A 22444-nucleotide genomic window follows, 5' to 3' on the forward strand; every position below is an offset into this window, starting at 1 on the left:
TAGATTCATTCTCTCTGGAGTTGGAGAATGAATAAACAAGCAACCTTTACTCTACTTTTTCCTCTTCACTTGTCACCACCATCTGAGCAAACAGTAACTTGTTAAAGTAAGAAGAAATATAGTGTTGTTTTAAAACAGGAATACCCAACATGTTGCACTTCCAATTTTCTGGACAACAACTCCATCATGCCTGAAAATTGGACATACTGGCTGGAACTGATGGGAATTGTAGTGTGAAACATCAAGACAGCACCACCCTGGCTACCCCTGTTCTGAATCATTGCATTGTTGTTGTTGTTTTGCTTCCCCACTCCTCTTAGCTTCAACCTCTGTTGAAAATGCAGGACATAAACTACCTAAACAAACCAACAAATAAACATCAGGGCAGTATCTCTGGAATATATTCTGTATGTCTGTTTCCACGGGTGTCTCTCTGGATGCATTTAAAATACTCATGATACTACTTTTAAATGACTGATTAACTGTGGAAATTGGAAGCTATGCAGAGTACGTCTTATAGGAAAGATTATTTCCCTTAATGCATTCTGCAAAACCCCCAAGCAAATCAGTAATATGATACCTTGGAAAGCAGAAAAATAAAATTGTGGCATTCCACCTGGTTTTGGTTGTGTGTTTAAATAAGTCCATGTTGCTCTCAGATTGTGATTAAATGCTATTCCTTAAAATGGTGTTTGTGCTCTCATGGCCAAATTCACAAGGCATGTTTAACTTATGTTCAATTGGAATGAAAGGAGGTTTGTGTCATGGGAAGTTTATTTCAAGACTAAACAGTTTGCCCTCTTGTATGCCCCTCTGTAAGTAGGTTCTTCTGGAAAAACTCATGACATATGCACAACTCTTTGGAATACAGTCATACCTTGGGTTGAATGTGCTTCAGTTTGAGCGATTTCAGGTTGCGCTCCGCGGCTACCCGGAAGTAACAGAGCGCGTTACTTCCGGGTTTTGCCGCTCGCGCATGCGCTCAAAATGACATCACGTACATGCGCGGAAGTGGCAAAACACGACCCGCGCATGCGCAGACGCGGCGTCGTATCTTACGTTCCATTCAGGATGCGAACGGGGCTCCGGAGAGCATCCTGTTCGCATCCCGAGGTACCACTTAGTTGTCTACTAAACAGTCCTGCAGAAAAATGTTGACTCTTTGTTAGCTGTGCAAGCTGTCAGACAAACAGGAATATGTAAATACCTTTTTGCTAGAGCAAGCACATACGACTTTGAATGCATTACGGTAGTGGTTACTTTCTAGAGGAAACTAGATTGTAACAGGCATCTTGTGGAAATTCATATTTTCTTTACTATGTGAGTCTGTATTTTTGAATAACTATAGCAGGGGACTCAAAGAGCCCGAACCTGATGTTACAAAAGCTTCTTATTTTTCAATGCTTATGGGAAAATGGATGGTGCATATTTACTGCACCCTTTAGGAGGGCAGGAAGTAAAGAGCTGTTTTATGGTGCTTTACAGTGGATTTACAGTGGATTCCATTACTGAATATGCGTAGTGATAAAAAGGATGTGATGCTGCTGATATTAAAATATTTTACCTCTGTATTGCTATACCAAAGCCATTTTGACAGTAACAAGTTGCAGCATATAGTTATTAGAATGCTGGATATTGTTACAAGTTTGTGAAAGCGCCTATCGCTTTGGTTTTATGTAAGAGGATGGTCGATAAAACAAGCTTAATGCCCCTAAATTGTTCCAAATCTTTCTCCAGCCTTTACACTTTTCAGCTGGTGGGAAGCGAGGAAATATTTTGCTGAGAGACAAACTTCTGCAGCTTCAGGGGAGGTACCTGAAGGGAGTCCATGCTGAAGGTCTCTGGGAATATGATGCAGTTAGCAATTGTAGTGGCTGCTTTAGGCATTTGACCACTTCCAATATTGCTTTTATTTTTTTTAAATAGATATTAGAATGATAATATGAGCCACTTTAATTAATAGGAAACAAATCCAACTGCTCTGGAATGTTGGCTGAGCTGCTGCTTTGCATTAAATTTGTTCAGCTATTCTTTAAACTAAGGCACAGACATGGTAAAAGGGATGGATGTCACATGCCTGCTCTTTGCACTTCAATAGTGGTGCCAAGAAAAAGGGCAGTTTTGAAAGCTTCCTCGGTAAGAATTCTTTCTTGACACCTTCTCAGAAGTGTCTCTTCCTTGCAAGCAAACGCCTCATTCAACATACCCTTATTCTATTCACTACATAATATGCTCCCCTGTAAATGTACCCAGTGTCAGCTAATGCGTATTTGTCAAAATCCATTACCCTACTTTAGCAAACGTTCCACACTTGTATGACCCTTATTCTTTAATGGTTCTACTTTTAAGTCAAGAGACCTTCAGATAAGAGGATGGCAATGCCATTAAATGCTTTCCTCATAGTGAACATGAACCTTAGTGAAGTCTATTCGCAAGAGGCCGTCTTCAAAAGGGCGAATGCTTATTATTTAGTGTCATCATTTACCTATCTGTGTGATTAATTAAAACTCTGATCCAGTAGGAAATGAAGACTGCAATCCTACAGACACTTACCTAGAAGAATGTTCCGTAATACTTGTGGGGAAAGTGTCATGAATGGCTGTAAGCCACATGAGGAAATGGGGTCACAGACTATTCTAATTACATAAAATGTAGTGCTCAACTCTCTTTGGACATCTATAGTTTTGCTGACTAAAGGAGCATATTTTAAGCAACATGTGTCTGAAGCTAGTGTATCTGGCATTGGGCTGTAGATATAACACTTTGTAGACAATATATTTTAAACAAAAACAATACCATAAATGCTTACTTGATATTTACACAAACCTTCAGCCACAGTGGACACAATCCAGCAAATGTTAGGCATTTCTGAGAGCCAAACTAAATGTGCAGGCAGTTTCACATACAAATGGGAATGAGATGGTCTGCTTATGAGTTCAAGGGTGGGAACTAAAACCCAACCTCCTCTCCTGCCTTGTGTCGCTGCACTCTATTTAAGTAGTTTCTCCTTAGCTGCCTCCAGTATGAGACATGAGCTGGGCACTAAGAATTTTGCTTCAAACCTACAGAGCACAGTGTAATAGATAAGGGAGGGGTTGATTTTCCCCTCCTCCCCCATATGCTTTTTTTAAAAAGACATGTGTAGACTCTCCCCGCCTTCATTTCATATGCTTAATAGACACACAACTGCCACACATGTCTACTTTTGTTCTAAAAGTCCCACTGAAATAAATGGAAATCAAGTGTACCACTAACACTTAAATGGGAGCTAGCTGTGTTTCGCTTTCAAAGCATTCCCCTCCCCACTTCTGTATCGAAACATCATGGTTGAAGCATTACGTATAAAAACATTACAGCTGAAATATGAGACAAGTTATTACATGTGTACTTATCAACAGTACTGATTCCATATCAATAATCAGTAACGTAGTACTGTAACAACCTGTCTCATATTTCAACTGTAACGTTTTCAAGACAGGGGACCATATTTCAATTTCCGTTTTTTCCATTGTGCTACTGTAGGAGGATCCTAGACTCTAGAGAATAAAACATATCATTATTAAATATAGTTTAGTTCTAGCCTTCCTCTGAGGAGCTCAAGGTCACCAGCCTGAGAGCCATGGCTAAGATACAAGGTGAAACCCTTTCATGCAGTCCAACACTAATCACTATTCCACACTGGTTCTCTCGCCAATTCAGTTCTGAAGTCTTTAAACTATTAAAGTACATACTTCTCCCATATTCTTTAATTATGGTGGCAGGAGCTCAGTTTTTTACTCCACACAAATAGATGGTAATTGTTTTATTGATTTGTTAATTACTTTGTATAGTTTATGCTGCATTTGTGATGTTCTATTATGTTCTGGTTATTTATTATTTGTAAGCCGCTTTGGGATTCATTTGAATGAAAAGTGGCACAGAAATACAATAAACGAAGTCAACACAAATCAAACATATAGAGGTGGGCAGCGTTGTCAAGTTGCTAAAAGGAAATTTACACAGAGGTACAACTACACTTGTCAACACTTACATGCAATGATATTCCCATATCTATTCTTCATTCGGTTCTCATCTTTTTTAGCTGAGTCCCAAGGTGCAGACTGTCCTTCAAAGAAACTCTGTTAAAAAGAAACAGGGGAAGCAAAAACAACTCTAAGCGAAAGAATATGTAGCAGAACAAACACTGAAGATAACACAGAAAGACACAAGGAGAAAATACCACAGCAATGTGCAAAACACGTAAAGACTGAACTGTAGTTATTGTTTGTTCCTTTGCTTGTTACTTATAAGTAATTTCACGAGCGGTTATGAAAACATTGTTCTTTTTAAAATAAATGAAGCATCAATAGATTTAGAAGATAAGGCTGACAGCATAGTACAGTCGAGTATTAGTAGAGATAGGATGAGCCGGACATTCAGAGTAATGACAGCAAAAAAGAAGTGAAAGGTTTTTAAGAATCATCCTGAAACTTTTAGAGGTCATTTCCATTACAACAAAAGTCAAAAGATTATCCTGCTCTGATTATCATGGATAGCTGAGGCTCAATATGGTGTTTAAACTTTCAGAATACACAGTCAACTGAAGGTATGAAATACTCTTTCAATACCCCGGACACACGTGTGCCTTCTTCAGATTTACAGGTCTGTATACACACATTTAAAGTGTATGGCTTCCCCCCAAGAATCCTTGAAATGTAGTTTGTTATGGGTGTTAGGAATTGTAGCTTTGTAGGGGGTAAGTTTTTAATATTTGATGAATTACTGTATTTTAATCTTTTGTTGGAAGCCGCCCAGAGTGACTGGGGAAACCCAGCCAGATGGGAAGGAAGGTAGGAATGAATGAATGAATGAATGAATGAATAATAATTAAACTATAGTTGCTAGGATGGGGTGGGAAGTCATGTGCTTTAAATGTGTTTTTATGTATGCTGTGTATGCAGTCCATGAGAAAGGAGCATCATTCATTTATTCCATATTGATCACTGGATCATTAAGGTTGGTACAACTTGTCATGACTGGATTTCTCTTTAAAAGGACAGAACTCCATTATGCAGCCTAAATAAGGGGGACCCCATAAGATGCGATTCAGTTATAAAGGCTTTCCACTGAAGAAGAAGAAGAAAAGACTTCTATAGCTAATGGCACTTGGCTAAATGGCTCTTCCTTAGGCAATACCTCTTTGCATGCAATTCATGTCCACATTTGTTTTATTAAAATCATTATTTACAATACTTCATAAGATTATTGAATTTCCAGGAAGGGGAAAATGTTTTCATCATGCAGATAACCTGGTTCAATATTTGCTTAACCATAGCACTGTATTATTTAATCAGGTTTATTTAAGAATTAATTCATTTGGGTTAGGAGTGCACATTCATTGGTCAACTAGGGATGAAAGTAGGCAGATAGATTTCCATCCCAGGCTGTATTTGTCCCAAGCAGAGCTGTTTCTCTTCCGCTACAGCTTGGCTTTCACTGCAACCCACATTGCTTGTCTCCTATCTGCTATATGACCAGAACTAATGTAAATAATGATGTAATTAATTTCAGTGCATCTCAATGGGAAAAGGACAACTAAAACAATGCAGAAAACACTGTAAATATTTACATAATGTTTGTGGGCTAAAAAAAACAAGCAACAAAGGCAGCGGATACTGCTTGTCTTTGCTTCCATGATTTCCATTCCTGACCTCCGACAAAAATGAGAATGGCAGCAATTCCCACTCTCGTTTCCCTTTCTGATGGAATTATCTGACATCCCTGGTTAGCGTTCCGTTGCCATAGGGATTTGTTTGCGGCAGAAATGGTTTGTGACTGCTTGGCCCCATTACCTGCCCTACCTGTGCTCAGCATAACTTATGAAAGAGCCTGTATGTCTGGGCGTAGGCTCTGTACATAGAACCGGGGGCATACAGTGTTCCCATGTGTACAATTTGTAGGTATGAAGGCTGTTTCAGAATGGATGCCAAAAGCACCGAGGACAGCGGTCATGAACCTGCACCTTCCTATGTATGCTCACTCTTCTCAGAAATAATAATCCTTCATTGTGAATAATATTTCCTCTAGTAAATACAACAGCAGTTGTCTGATTCTGAATGCATAAGTGGTATCTTTAGGCCTGTGAGTGCTGTAGGAAAAAGCTTCCATTTCTCTGCTTCTCTCTCTCTCCCTGACCTGCCATCCACCAATATAAATGCACAGCCTCCCCTAATAAAACTTCTGAACAGGACTTAAATGCCTTATAAGATAAAGTTAAACATTTGAATAGAAAGAACATCCTTCTCTATTTAACTATAAGTACTTTAAGAATAATTTTCACAAAAACCAATTTAAAATTTAGAGACTTCTAGCAGCCTCTTCTCCTTTTAAATTCTAATGCCGGATCTTCCAAAAGGGAAGATTTCTATATGAGGCTTATTTTGTATTAATCTGAAGAATGTACGAAGAACAACAATTCAAATTCAACTGTAGCAACACACTCCTTGGCACCATAGTTAACTGTAACAAAGTAAATTGTCTTTCAGATTTATCTCTAAAACAATGAACAGAGTGAGCAGATATGTTTTTATAATTCTCCTCTTATACAAAGAATTCCCTAGGTTAAATATACACATTTATGATATAATTAATGTACAAGGTGTGTGTGTGTGTGTGTGTGTGTGTGTGTGTGTGTGTGTATATATATATATATATATATATATATATATAATGTTTGTGTATCTAAAATTTACATTTGTTCTCAAGCTGTAGTCCCCCCCCCTTTCCTGCAATAAAAATGGTTTCAGGAGGGTTGAACAAATGCTTTCACTGAAATGTATGTGGCATTTTCACAAATAAACCCCAATTTCATTCTTTATAGTATGTAATTAAAGTGTTGTTTCTGACTATATCTCATATATTCTGCAGCTAGTCAGTGAACCATGGAAACACTCATAATAGTAGAATGTCTATAATACAATAAAATGAAACCACTCCATGAATATCAACTACTTTGCATTTTCATAACTATTTCTGAATACTGTGTATAAGGAAATTGAACATTTCACAGACAAGCATATATTTTTCCAAAGCAAAACACATGCCTTGTGATTCTAAAACCTTTTCCAGATCAACCTTCCCTCATCAATTTCTGAAAGATATAATTACACGTCCCAATTGCGCAACTCAGGAGACTGCAAGTACAAAATGGCAACAAGATATTTAAAATGAGAACTCCCTATTCCCATAAATAGATATATTATTACCCAGAAGGGTAGCGATGTCAGAGTTATACATCATGTGCTGTAGGTTTGCAATGCAGTATGGATACAAGTTTTAGAGTTTTGCTTGTCTTTTACAATTCTACTCTATAATACACAATGAAAGTGAGTCCACAATAATAAAATAGAATACCAGAACTTGTCCCATCATAATTCATGGCTGGCTTATATTTGGCAGAATCAAGGGGTAAAGCTATTCTCAGACTGTACCATGTGAAACTGCAGGTGGAGGATTCCAGGATAAATACTACTCCATAAAATTATTCACTGAAAATAGAAAACTAGTATACCAGAGTGCTGATTTCAGTTTAATCCGTGAGAAAGTATTGAAATATGTTTTCCTGCAGCTTAAAATGGTATAACCTGAGAACTGGACTCTGCTGAATGTAAAAAAAAATGGGCCCTTAGAAATGTCTTGGCTTCTGACTTTCTCTCGCTCTCTTTTTCAGACAGTTTCACTACTAACATCTGAAATTAAGAAACTACAGATAAAGCCTTAAACTACCATTATAGAATCTGAAGCTGTACAGATCCTAAGTTCTCTCTGTTAAAACTGTCGGGCACTCAAAGCATAGTTTCCCATGCAAACCATCATTTTAAGGATGCTCTGGCAAGTTCCAGCTGAAAAAAAGCCCTGAAGACATGCCCATTGTGCACAACAGGTACACAAGTATCGAACAAAAATGGTATCTGTGCAGGCAAGGTTTTAGACCAGGCATAGGCAAACTCGAGATGTTTTGGGACTACAACTCCCATCATCCCTGACCACTGGTCCTGTTAGCTAGGGATGATGGGAGTTGTAGTCCCAAAACATCTGGAGGGCCGAATTTGCCTATGCCTGTTTTAGACAAAGCCACTGCCATCTTCATGAAAGCAAAGTTATACAAAATAATGAAGAAGCCAATTCTTTATGCCACCCAGTTATGCACTGTAGTTTGAATACCCCTGAAAGCATTAAACTACAGTGGTACCTCTAGTTAAGTACTTAATTCGTTCCGGAGGTCTGTTCTTAACCTGAAACTGTTCTTAACCTGAAGCACCACTTTAGCTAATGGGACATCCTGCTGCTGCCGCACCGCCGCAGCATGATTTCTGTTCTTATCCTGAAGCAAAGTTCTTAACCTGAAGCAATATTTCTGGGTTAGCGGAGTCTGTAACCTGAAGGGTATATAACCTGAAGCGTATGTAACCCGAGGTACCACTGTACAAGTTTTTTTATTTATTCCAAGACATATAACAAAAAACATGTTGACAATTAAAAAGTATGATCGATATTGTTAATAGTTTTTTTAATATATATGTATCAGAAAAAAACCTGAAGATTGTTATGTTGCTTAGCCAAAATTATTATTGTTCTTTTTGTGAGAATACCCTCCTTTTTGGCAATTTTTCAGAGATGTGGAAATGTTTGCTATTCAGGAAACATTGTCCTCACTCTGAACTGGCTTTGCTTGTTCTCAGTGGTACCATAGCCAAAACTTCTTGGCTTTGTGGCATTGTTACATGCCATTTATCACGATTCTCAAATGGATGGAATTTTCCAGGTTATTACTCCAGGAATTAGAGCAATTAGAAAGGAAAAATGGCACTGAAACAGCAAAAGATAGGAGAAATGATGGCCATAAAAAGAATGGAAGAATAGTGAACATTTTCACAACTAAGTCCCCCCCCCCCAAAAAAAATTTCTCCTCCTGCTCTCCCAAAAGTGCTACTTTTCATCCAGCTATCAAAATGCAGTTCTAATCGTATGAAAAGGATGCAATCTTGAACAATAAAATGGCTTTTATTTTACAAAGCCAATTCAATTTTTTCTCAAATAAAATTGACTAGTTCAATCTTTCATAGCCACCAGGGGGAAAACTTGGTGCTCAAGTGTATTCTGTATGACATGGTTCATGACAAGTCACCCCTTTCCTGATAATCAAGGCTTCTGCAGCTGAAAAGTTGCGAAAGAAGGAGGGATTAGCAGGCTTAGGAGAACTCAAAGGTGTTTAGAAGGAGAGAGACAGAGTGTCTGATCTTTATTTGACCTCCTGATCTGATACTCAACTGAATTTGTTTCTGGTACAACTTTACTGTAGATCTAACCTATTATATCATATTTGGCGGAAGCACTTCATTTGTACAAAGTCTGGTCCGAGCTGGAAGATTGTACATGACGAAGAATCCAACACCAGTTCCCTTGATAGTTTGTCGTAACAATAAATCAATGATATCACTACTTTATGCTTTATTTCTAATTTGAGATTTTCAAGGTTTAGCCATTTGTCCTTTTAATGTTTCACTCTGTTAAGATTTAGGAGTGCTCCTATACTTTCCCCCCTATAAGTTACTTACACTTCCTAAGATGTAACAACATTTTCTGTTTGATGCGCTAATTTGCGTAATCTACTTTTCCAGGCCTTTTCTCATATCCCTGCAGTTTTTCAAAATCTTTTATAATGGGTCAAAACTGGAAAACATATCTATATCTATGTCTATATGAATGAGACTGCCACCTTATGGGGCTTATTTGAAACTGGCTGGGCATGGCAACTGGTCCACAAGCCAATTTATGTCCAGTGCCTTGCTAAGTAAATCTGTCCCTCCGTATTACTGGGCAAACCAAAGGTGTTAGAAATATGTTCAAAAAGAAATTGTTATGATACTCTAAGTAATGGTTTCTGTTATCATAGCTGTTGCCATTGCTCATTGATACCATTTTGAAAGCAAAATACATCCAGGTAGAACAGAATCAGTTAATTAACATAGTAAGTCAACATTAGAAACAGCTAGAAGCAGGGGGTGAAAAAAAAAGTTGTTTCCCACAGGCAAATATTCAGCAACTGTGGGAACAGGATGCTGGGTGGAATCTACACACATATAAACAACGGTGTGTAAATCCTTTTTTAAAAAATGTTTTGAAAAATACATTGAATTTGGCATAGCTTGCTGTCACCATCTAGTGTCACATTTGTATATTGCACTTTACAATACATTTAAAATGTTTTGTTTGCAGCTGTGTAGCGGAGTCCCTGGTCTAGATCAGGCCACTGGCCTGATCCAGCAGGCTCTTCTTATTTTCTTAGAAAAGATCAGTGGGTGAGGGTGTGTAGAAACTAGCCTATTATACAAACATCCATTTATATCCATGCCTCTGCCCACTGTCAGACAGTGGGCAACAGTAGGGAAAGCTCAGATGAGTCAATGGCTTCAGATAGTGGCAGGAAGGCATCCCTGGACAGGTAATGGTTGCCAGAGTGGGCCAGGGTGCCCAAGCACATAAAGCAAAAAAAGGGGTATCAAGGGCTCTCAGGAATCTCATGGATTCAGAGGATCCTTCTGGCATTCACCTATTGAAGTAAGTCAGGGAACATATTTTGAATGAGGACTATTTTCACCATGTTGCCCCCAGAGACAGAAAAGGGTAAATGGGATAACAGAAAATCAGATGGCTCAAGGAAAGGTAAAAAAAAGTTCAGGTGCAACACACCTTTGCAAATTGGTTGTCTGCCTTCTCTATTTATGTGGGGGTAGGCTTATGCAGGCAATGAAAGAGGATCTGAGGGTCTGATTAGCCTGCCTGCAGGCATACAATGGGGCCTCTCTCTGGCAGGCCCTGCTGGTCACATGCCAGGACTACCAGGTTCATTCAGATGCCTCAGGTAGCCTGGGTTTTGGGGTTTACTTCAGGGGTTATTGGTGCTCCAATCCATGGAGGGAGGAGGGAATCACTCTGATCTCACCTTCCTAGAATTATTCTCCATCCTGTAGACAATACTGAGCTAAGTGGACCAATCACCTGACAAGGTATAAATCAGTTCTACCTGTCTATATGGTGAAGGATTTCTGTGAAGAACTGTCAAATGACAGTACTGTAACTAGTATATTTATAAATCCAAGGTAAGAATAAATAATTTGTTTTAATTCTTTGTCTGAATATACATTTGGATATATTGAGGAATGAATCATAACACAGCTGCTGACTCTAGAGGGCCAGAGCCAGTTTGAAGCATTAAGAAGGAAAACATATTGACTTAATCCAACATTCTATCCATCCAAGTGTCACTTCCATAATACTGATTTGACATTAGATTGTTGTCATCATTACTTTAAGATTAGATCAAGAGCAGAGTGGAGAACACAAATGACAGCTTTAACAAACAAAACAAAAAAGTCTAACTAGAAAACAAAATCAGTACTCATATAAACAATATGGTTAATTTCAAATGATTTTAAAGCACATTTATGTATGTTTTCTTTTCTATCAAAGGCCTATTCTGATATTTTCCGTATTTTGTTTTCCACCAATGAATGATCCAGAATTGTGAAATCATTTTGGCTAGTCCTATTGGTACCTTCCCTGCCAATTACAACCTTTGTATGAATGTGGCTACTCAGGGACTACTACTCTCCCCCCCCCCAGTTCTCCTAATGACATCAGTGAAATCTGCAAAGGTGGAGGGGGTTTACGTGTGTGAAAGAACCTTAGAATATTTATACTTATTAATTTTTTGAATGCGTTAATAACAAATTTGTTAATTTGGATTTCAACACATTTAACTTTGTTCCTAATTAACAAAGAAAAAAAAAGAAAAAAGGATTAAATGCTCCCATAAGGAATATTGCTTTCAGTTGCATGTAGAAGGAATTGCTCCCATCACTTGACCAAAATAATAAACAGGTTGCGGGGGTGGGGTGGGGAGACAGCATACTAGACTGCCAGAACAACTTCAGGAATATTCACTACTTCAGCATAATAAGGCATACCAAGCTAAAACAGACTCTCTTCAAGTACAGTATGAATTATAAATTGCTGCCTGTTTAATCAATTATACTTTAATGCTTTCAAAGTTGTTTGAATATCCAAGGCTAACAAATGCTAATCTTATACTGGTCTAATAAAATTGGGGTTTCATCTCTCTCTCACACCCACACACAATTTTACACACTCTATAATGATAAAAATAACCACAAAGAGCAAATATCTAATGCAATAAAAAAACAACACTGCCTTAATTCAATTAAAAGGTAAAAGTAAAGGACCCCTGACAGTTAAGTCCAGCCACAGACAACTCTGGGGTTGCAGCGGTTATCTCACTTTACAGGCCGAGGGAGCTGGCGTTTGTCCGCAGACAGTTTTTCCGGGTCATGTGGCCAGCATGACTAAGCCGCTTCTGGTGAAACCAGAGCAGCGCACGGAAACGCCGTTTACCTTCCTGCCGGAGCGGTACCTATTTATCTACTTGTACTTTTGGCATGCTTTAGAACTGCTAGGTTGGCAGAAGCTGGGACCGAGCAACGGGAGCTCACCGCGTGGCGGGGATTTGAACCACCGACCTTCTGATCGGCAAGCCCAAGGCTCAGTGGTTTAGACCACAGCGCCACCTGCGTCCCTTTTAATTCCGTTAGCATACATTTTTTTTTTCCAGCAGGAGGCAAAGGTCCAAGTAGCTAAGAGGTTTACATACATTTAGCATTTCGACCTGCTTTTTTCACAGTACAATTCCCCAACAACTGAGCTGCCAACATATGAGAGCTCAGTGGTGCATCTGCAGAAAGCTCACTTACAGGATGCCTGCAGAGGGAATAGCAAGACATGTGCAAGCATCATAGCCAAGACACCAAGTAACTCCCTCATGAGATCTGCAGGAATCATCCAAAAGTGTCTCCTGCCCTCATTCACTTAGAATGAGAATGCAGTTCTTCAGTATTTCTAATATGCTCCTTTTTAAATGTTGTGTATACTTAAAAAAAATATGAACAGACTGTTTCTCTGGAGAATATTATGATTTCTCCACATTGTAGATTTATGTAACATACCCTTTTAAAGAACCAGGGACTTAAATTCAAGTCATAGAATATTTTCTTTTTTTAAAAAAAAGAACAAAACTTTAGCTGAAGTCTTTATTTTCTGCAAGCGCCCATAAAACGAACATTTTAAAATTGAGTTCCTAGAAATATTTCCTTTGTAAGGCATTGAAATGAAATGCCTGACATCTGTTTCTCATTAAATCCATTAGAGATTGCTTGAAAATAATGTACACAGCAATTATCAGCTAACAATGCTGCATAGCTATTAGCATACTAAGATGCTGCCCTATGACCCATGAAAGTGAGGGGTACTTGCATGTACTCATATTTAAGTTGCATTCAGAAGACCATGTGGGCATGTAATAAATGCTGTAGAATCCTGTGGCTGTTGCTTCCCAGCAAGCTACTAGCCAGACACATGTAGCTGCTGCCAGGTTCATGATCCAACTTTTGTCAAGGCACTGCACAAAACTCCTTTTTTGCAGCTGTAATGGTTATAGGGGTTGCTCGTGCGTAAGTTGCCGCCACTCCTGGCTAGGTTATCTGGTTGAACCCTTTCTGCCCGGACAGCCCTTCACTTCGTGGCTGTTTCAGTCGCTGGCAGAATCCGTCAGTGGGCGTTTCTTGAACTTCTTCCAGCAAATAAGTTCTTTGACGCCAAGTCTCCTCCTACTCTCCCTGCGCGGAAGTCTTCTGCGCAGGGAGGGTGTGGGCAGCAGAGTACCCGTGCTCTCTCCGCTGGTCTCCGGTGAAGAGTCCTGGAGCCTCCTCTCCGATTCCCCCATCTGCCCCCCTTCTCCACTGGTGTTACGCTGATTTCCTTCCCCAGCAGATGGGCTGCCTCTCTGCCTGCTGGGACCCTCTCCGGCATTCCTCTGGAGCCTTCCCTCCGCCTCTGGCTCCGATGGCAGTTCCCTGACAGCAGCCATGCACCAAAGGAAGAATTTTGTGTCTGGTGGTAGAAACATCTGCTCATTTGCCATAGGAACCAATACACAGAGTTGCCATTTTTCTTTTTGACAGTGCTACTGTGCATGTCAACATCCTGCTTGTCTTGCCGCCTTAAGGGAATAGGTGCTCCCCCCACCCCAAAAGCTGGCAAACCTAACTACATATGTAAATGCTGGTGTGAATAGGCCCTTTAAGTCTTTTTCTTCCAATAAGCCAATAAATGTAACTTAGGTCAGTGAGAGCCGCTGAGTAACGTACTCCTGTGTTAGGCAGGAGAGAAAAACTGAGGAAGTCGGAAGTACTTCCCAAATATCTTTGGTCTTGCCTGTGTCAGCTGACAAAATATGTCCCACTTCATTGGCTATGGGGTTCCATGAAGTGATCAGGGCGCTTTCTCCAACCCCAATTTCCTGTGTTCCTCAGTGTGTTTTCACACATATCCAGTATGTTAATAGATTTGTGAATCATACCGTGCTATAATCTTGACTTTCTAAACAGCAACAGCTTTAATCAAACTAAGATGTCTTTCTAGTTGGGATTTAAATTCTTCCATAAATAAGCCAGTCTTTTTTAATGGAAAAGCAGAGTCTACAAAAAAAGTGTGTGTGTGAAGTCAGATGAATACTAAATTTTAAAATTGCTTAAGAAGAAGACATGCTTACAAAACCTGTTCTTTGTCACTGATAAATGTTTCACCAAGACTTCTGATCTCCTAAGACAAATGCATCATAAATTTATATGGGCATGCTTTAAAAATACAACAGATAAACTAAAGTTAAATTAGACGGATTTCATGGCTAAAATAGCTTAATGTGATTCAAAATGTATTATTTAGCCAAGAATAATATTTTAGTTATAAAAAAGCAATAGACTGAAATATCTAATTATCTAAAGATAAACAAATACAATTCATGCAATATGTAAAGGGTGCATTTATAATTAATAGTGAACATTGTAATTGCAAGTAAAATCATTTGCATAATTTACAAGTAAATAAATGGATGTTTAATGGTCTTATAATAAAATATAAAAGAAGTTATATTGCTTTTGCATCCAATAAAATTAATGCACACTATCCATATGAATGAAAGATGTTGATTTCTGTGTGCATTAATAGAATCCGCTTATTTTTAAAATAGAGCTAAAAAGACAGCCATTTAAAAGAAATGTAACATATGAAGAAACTATTATTATATATGATCAAAAATTCAGTGCTATATTTCAATAACACATATATCAGGCCAGCAGCCACTGCTTTGCAGGTTGCCTATTACTTCATCATATCAATTCTTTACTGTATTGAATTTATCGCTCATATATAATTGAAAGCACACTGTCTTCAAACAAAGCTCTTTGTTTCCATACAAGAAGACAAATTGTCCAAAGACCCATACAGCATACAGACGTACAGCAGAATCTTGATGAACATAATAATAAAAAAATAGTATCCACCTATATTACTATGAATAAAAAAAGGTAAAAGACCCCTGGATGGTTAAGTCCAGTCAAAGGTGACTATGGGGTTGCTTTCAGGCCAAGGGAGCCGGCGTTTGTCCACAGACAGCTTTCTGGGTCATGTGGTCAGCATGACTAAACTGCTTCTGGTGCATCAGGACATCGTGATGGAAACCAGAGCACTGTGGTCTAAACCACTGAGCCTCTTGGGCTTGCCAATCAGAAGGTCAGCGGTTCGAATCCCTGTGATGGAGTGATCTCTCGGTCACCTCTGACTGGACTTAACCGTCCAGGGTGTCCTTTACCTTTTTTATTTTTATTTTTTACTATGAATAACATGCTAGATTGAGACATAACCTGATGACTACATGACTGCTATCCTAGTAAAATTGCTCTTCCTGGTCTGTGTTGACAAGTTCAACCAAAATGCACCCAAAGATAACTATGACTTGTAAACAATGCAGTGCTAAGTTATGTATCCCGTCAGCACAATGATGTACATTTCTGAAAAGGAACTTTCCTCCCCACCACAAAAATGTGTCCCTGTACCTCCCGCTGAGCAGATTTGGGGAGGAAACAGAGTACAGAGGGTGGGAGTCCTGCTATGCAATCATAAATCCTTGTGCTGCTGGGAACTGCACTGGAAACAAGCCTTGCAGTCCAATGCTTTCATGTAGGTTTATGGGAATTACTCTTGAGTATGAGTCCTGCGCTGTGGGTTAAACCACAGAGTCTAGGACTTGCTGATCAGAAGGTCAGCGGTTCGAATCCCCGTGACAGGGTGAGCTCCCGTCGCTCGGTCCCTGCTCCTGCCAACCTAGCAGTTTGAAAGCACATCAAAGTGCAAGTAGATAAATAGGTACCGCTCCAGCGGGAAGGTAAACGGCGTTTCCGTGTGCTGCTCTGGTTCGCCAGAAGCAGCTTAGTCATGCTGGCCGCATGACCCGGAAGCTGTCTGCAGACAAACGCCGGCTCCCTCGGCCAGTAAAGCGAGATGAGTGCCGCAACCCCAGAGTCGGTCACGACTGGACCTAATGGCCAGGGGTCCCTTTACCTTTACCTTATGAGTCCTGCCACGCTTGGGCATGGAGTGACAGATGAAGAGGAGGAGGGGGGAGAAGAAGAGGAAATGGCTCTGAGACTGAGGAACAGAGGTCAGAAGAGGCAGGTACTTCTATCTTCCAGTAAATGGCTGTTCTGGATGGGGAAGCAGGGCTCCTCACTCCCTTCCCAACTCAGGGGGACAGAAGAGCACCAATGGAATCTGGGGAGGGCCTTAATAAATTGTTCAGGGTGCAGGAACCAGTGTTTGAAGTTATTTTTTGGGCAGGGTAGGGGAGCCTTTCACCCAGGATCCAGTGACGTTTTCATCAATTGGAACAGACACATCCTCCCCAACACAATGCAGGTCTGGATGATCACAATTCTCACAACACTCTCACAAGGCACAGGGGGTTTGTGAGTAAGCCAACCTTTACATTTAAAAGCTTGGGAGGTCGGTGTGCTGACCCACTGGAATGACTTCATTGCTTCTGTCATCCTTGTCCTGATCTTGGACTCCATAAACTTGGGCTGCTGCTTCTATCTAGCCCAGCTAAGATTGCCTTTCCTTCACCTAGCCTGAAAGTTGCGGCTGCTGTGACATTACTGGTGCACACCTTTACTCTGCCTCAGTAAAGATATCTTCTGTACTCTTAAGTTGCTCTAAACAGGAGGTAGGACAATATGGATAGGATTCTTTTCTTGAAAATTACTTGAGTCATGTCCCCTGCCTCAAGGTACTATTGTTGCCCTTAAGCAAACCCTGCTCCCCAAATGAGTTCTCACATTAGGATGACCTGGAGGCCTGGGCAGCGGTGGAACAAGCCAATCGGGTGCCTGGGGGTGGCGTGTGTGCCCTGCACCCAGGGGGCAGGGCAGGGTGAGCCAGGTTAGGACGCTCCGTGGGGCCGCTGAGGAGTCTGCCTGCCTCCTCCCACTCAGCCGCCCTACAGCTGAGGAGGAGGCGGCGGACGGACCATTTGGGGCAGCACAGAGCCTGCAGGCGCCCAAGCCACCGCGTCACTCTCAGGAGAGACACGTGGCTCGGCCCCACGGTGAGTGTCACCCGGCATTTTGTCACCCCCCTCAGTGGTGACACCCAGGATGGCCTGCCCCCACTGCAACTGCACCACCCTTCCTCTGCTCCTGGGCCCGGGTATTACAAGAAAGTCCTAGATCAGGCTCAACACTTTATGGAGCTCAGATTCCAAGTGATGCCCATGGCGGCCTTGGGTGGCCATTACAATAGGGTTCCATATGATGACAGACTCTGCATATGTAGCCAACCACAGGCGGAAAGCATATATTACTTGCTAATCTGCCCTTTGTATAGGGATACAAGAGATTGATTCCTGAAACCTTTGCTAATTCCTGGAAGCAGGCCATGGCAAAAATGGTTCACTTTCTTTTGAGGGATGCTAACAGATTTTTTTATACATAAATTGGCACTTTATGCTCTGGCTGCAAGAAAGATAAGAAAGAGAGATGGGAATTATTGTAGCAAGTTGTGCTGGTGATCTGGAGGCATAACGGAAGTTAAGCTGAGTATGAGATAATAGATGATACTTATGAACTCTGATGCCCTTTCTTTAAACACTTGATGCCTTGTATTATGTAATTATTGTTTGCAGTTTGGCAAATTGTAATAAAGTTTTTATGGCCTTTGTTTAATATAGTAAACCTGTTGATGATCTCAGTAGTTGCAAACACAATGCAACTTTTTTGAGTTATCATACTGGGGTAATGGGGCACGCATGTGATTTGAGAACAGGAGCAGGCTACCTATTTGGTGAAAAATAGACTCCCATAGCTGCATAACCAAGTGGTATCTACAGATTCCACTTGACTATGTTAAATACCAGTGCTAATATTTTGCTTTTCATTTTCTTTTATTGACAGGTGAAACCATTAAACAGAGAATTAATTTTTTGGGGATGTCCGTGGAGGAACTAATTAGCATGTAACACACAAACATGGGAAAACAACATAATTCAAATTGCAAAAATCAGTGACTATTAAGGTTGATTCACTTTGCTAACTATTAAACCAAAATGTTAATGTTTGTTTGAATAATAATAACTAGTGTTTTTGTTTAAAATGGTGATAGAGATTTGCATGCAGCCAAACAAAATATAACTGTATTCGTTAATTTTTTTGTTATTATTTATATGGTGTGTGTGTTGCTTTTGGTTTACCATAAATGTTATGTTGGACAATACAGTGATGTATAGTATGATCCTTCCCATTTCCCCTTTCCCTAATGGTATTATGTGTACAGGGTTTCCCAAACATGGGTCTCCAACTGTTGGGAGTGAATTACACTGAATTCATGGTGAGGATTGCACTGTTAGTTACTATTATGGCCGAGGGAGTCGGCGTACAGCTTCCAGGTCATGTGGCCAGCATGACTAAGCAGCTTCTGCCGAACCAGAGTAGCACACAGAAACGCCGTTTAACTTCCTGCCAGAGCGGTACCTATTTATCTACTTGCACTTTGATGTGCTTTTGAACTGCTAGGTTGGCAGGATCAGGGACAGAGCAACGGGAGTTGTTTGAGATTAGGGACACACAAAATGTATAAGAGAGAAGGCTACTTGTCTGGAGAGCATGATGAAGCAAAATATAGAATATTTGTTCTAAATTGTATTAGCGCTACATATGAGGTTAAGTTTCTGAGGGGGATTTGTAATGTTGCCTATTGACAAATAGCAGAACAACAAGTACATGGTTCAGAGACAGTGGTAAGGTAAGGGTATGAAAATAAGACTCAGACTCAAGGCAGGATATGTGGATGAGGGGCAAGGAAGGATTATTTCATCTCTTGCTAAAGGGAGCTGTGCTTAACAATGCCTATTCATTTATTACATGACTGTTATTTTAGTCTTTAAACCCTGCAGTGGATTTTTAATTTTTTAAAAAAAGTTCTGTTTCTGTCTTGGTGAGGCTCTACTGACCAGATGTTTGTGAGTTTGCTCCTGAACTAAGTAGTAGTTTCCATTCTGGAAGAACCATCTTCAAGTTCAGTGGAACAAACATAAATACATGTGTCCCGCTGCAGCACCAGCCACAGTGAAGCATCTTTCTTTCCATTGTTTTCCTGATGAGGCAGGTCACTGTGTGGTCTTGGTAAGCCTTTTCAACAATAGGGATAAAGTCCTTTGGGGAGATGTTCCATTAATGTGCAGGTATTAGAAGCAACTCCTGAAGCAATTTATTGTTTTGTGATTGGTTCTTTTTGTGCATTAATCACTGCATCTTGTATTGTAAGGTTGCGTGATTGGCATGATTAGAGCCTGAGGGAAGCCTTCTAACTTTTGACAAAGCTACCTACTAAGGTGTGCTGCTGTCTGCTTTCTTTCACTATCTACATTTATAATTTCAACTGCCATTTCTTTTTTTTTTAAAAAAAGAGTAACATGACTTCCTTCCACTGCTAATGTTCTTTAAAAAGTTACCTCCCATTTGAGCTATAGTGGGGAAAGAAATTGTAGAGGACAAGGAAGACATTGGCAAGGAAAAAAGAGGGGACAGAAGTACAAACGAAGATACAGCCCCCAGAGGCTGTTAAACAAAATATTAACGGCAACTCAAGTAATGCTCAACATGAGAGCCAGCAACATCATTGACTGTGGTGGCATCCAAGGAAAGGCACACAGGTTCAGTCTTGTCTGTTCCCCACTGCCTACTTCATGCCACTGTGTAGCACATTAGGGAAGCACATTAGGTTTCAGTGCTGTCAATTTTCTTCCATGCATAAAAGGGGATCTCCAACTGGTGTGGCCATCAAACCCAGGTCAAATCCCCAATCCACAGTCTCAAAGTTTTCCAGACCCTACCACAAATTGATTCAAAAACAGAAACAAGGGGTGAAACTGAAAAATAAATCACATTTAGTTCCATTCCCAATGTGGTCTCCCTTGTTATTACTAAAATAACATGCACATGGTTTAAGCAACTGACAGACAAAGGTGCAAGGATGAGACGCAAGGAAGCTTTCTCTTACAATAGTAAACAGAAAATTCAAAGTTCCAGTGAGGATCCCTTGGTTTGCAGATATACCTTACTCATTTCTTCTTTAATCTCACTACTAACACTCTCTTCACGGAACCCACTATTTTCTGTCCATGTGTTTACCTGAATTATTTATCTTCTCACATATTTATTTGTGCAGGAAGGACATGAAATAGGTACTGCTGCAATGTGATTTCTTACATACTTAACTGTAAGGGTAATGAACAAAATCTAATTGTAAATGTAATGAACAACGCAAAAAAAACAGCAACAACCCCAGCGTATAATTCACTGTGCAAGGAGAAAAAAGAGGCTGCTGAATTCCAACTTTTTCATGTGACATGAAACAAAGAACAAAACTATTTGGTCAACAAGCAGGGTGGAATATTGGTGATTTGCACATTCTGCTTGGGAAAGCATAATTGATGTCACCAAAATTACAAAGTGAAGCAGCAAACCATATTACAGTATAGACAAGACATGCTTCCTAACTTCACACACTACATAAAACAGTAACAGAACAGAGGCGGTTCCCTCATTGCGAGAAGCAAAGCTACAGGGAACCAGGCAGAGGGCCTTCTCGGTAGTGGCGCCTGCCCTGTGGAACGCCCTCCCATCAGATGTCAAAGCGATTGTCAGAGCTACCCTAGGTCCCAGCTCACAAAGGACCAACGCTGCTTCGTTGTTAAGTATAAAAGTCTTTATTGAAGTTCAGTTTCACTTCCAGAGCCGCAGCGCGCAGCTCCACGTCTCAAGTGTCAGACCGCTGATGCTCCGTCTGAGTCTCCTTCCCCTTGACACCAATTTAAGATTCTAGCCTTGCTCCACCTTCTCCGCTGCTCCTTCCTCCTCTGGGTCCGCCTGCCCGCCGGGGTTCTGCCCTTTCTAGCCTCTTCTCCCGCTGATTCCCCTGAGCCTTCTCCCTCCCTCCGGCGGGCTTTAGGAGCTGGTTCCCCATCCGGGTCTCCTGCTGTTCCGCGCGCCTGCACATTTGAACTTGGCGCGCGCGCCCAGCCAGCAGCTTTCCTCCTGACCGTTCCACTGCTGCTGTCACTGCTTCCCCCTTTGGGGGGGCTAGCTGCAACTGACCTCCCCTCCGTTGGAGGCGTGGTCAGCCCTGACTCCCTCTCTGGAGGAGACACTGCCCCTGACACATGTGACTCTTCCCCCCCCACTACGCTCTGGTGGGGAAACTGGTCCCGATCCTCCACTGCTGCTTTGGAGTTCCCCTCTGGCTCCTTGTTTCTGGTGCGTCCCTCCTGGGACCCCCCTTGCCCTGACCATCGGCGCCCCCTTCTGGGAATCTTCTGATTCGCTGGAGAAGCTCATGGAATCTCTCGGGCCACTGTCATACTCCCCTACGCTGCCCTCGGATTCTTCCCCTTCGCTCTCCCAATCCTCTCTCCCCAGTGCTCCTGCTCCTGATTCCCTGACAGCGATAAATAACTACCTGACATTCAGAAGACATCTTAAGGCAGCCCTGTTCAGGGAAGTTTTTAATCTGTGATATTTTAGTGTATTTTTGGTTTCTATGGAAGCCGCCCAGAGTGGCTGGGGAAACCCAGCCAGATGGGCGGGGTACAAATAATAATAAATTATTATTATATTATTATTCCCAAACACTTCAGGGACATATTGACAAACTTCATCCTAATCAACCTAGCTTGAGGATGTAAAGATAATAACCAAAGTTAAAATGCATGTCTGGACTCAGCAGAATAGAGCCCCATGCCCACCCAAAATTCAGTCACAAAGTAGACCAACATGATGCCATTTGTTCAATACCAAAGCGCTGGAGGCATTTTCTGATGTCTCCAAATCATAATTTTATGGCAGTTAACATTCCCCTCCCACAACACTAGTGAATGGGGATAGTCATTAAGAATGCTAGAGTTTAAGGCAATGAAAGAGAATGGGAGATATGGGAATATTGT

General features: G+C 40.8%; 1 protein-coding gene across 28 annotated transcripts in view; it reads right to left on the bottom strand.

The window, feature by feature from the left end:
• The window catches only part of PTPRM (protein tyrosine phosphatase receptor type M), a 404856-nt gene that overhangs the window by 51267 nt on the left and 331145 nt on the right, over positions 1–22444 (bottom strand). For all 28 annotated transcript variants that reach the window (XM_083622471.1, XM_083622489.1, XM_083622486.1 and 25 more), the window contains one exon: positions 4031–4118. In XM_083622471.1, coding sequence (XP_083478597.1) covers positions 4031–4118 — 88 coding nt within the window. The remainder of the gene's footprint in view (positions 1–4030; positions 4119–22444) is intronic.

Source organism: Podarcis filfolensis (assembly GCF_964270895.1).
Source record: "Podarcis filfolensis genome assembly, chromosome: 7".
Lineage (NCBI taxonomy): Eukaryota > Metazoa > Chordata > Lepidosauria > Squamata > Lacertidae > Podarcis > Podarcis filfolensis.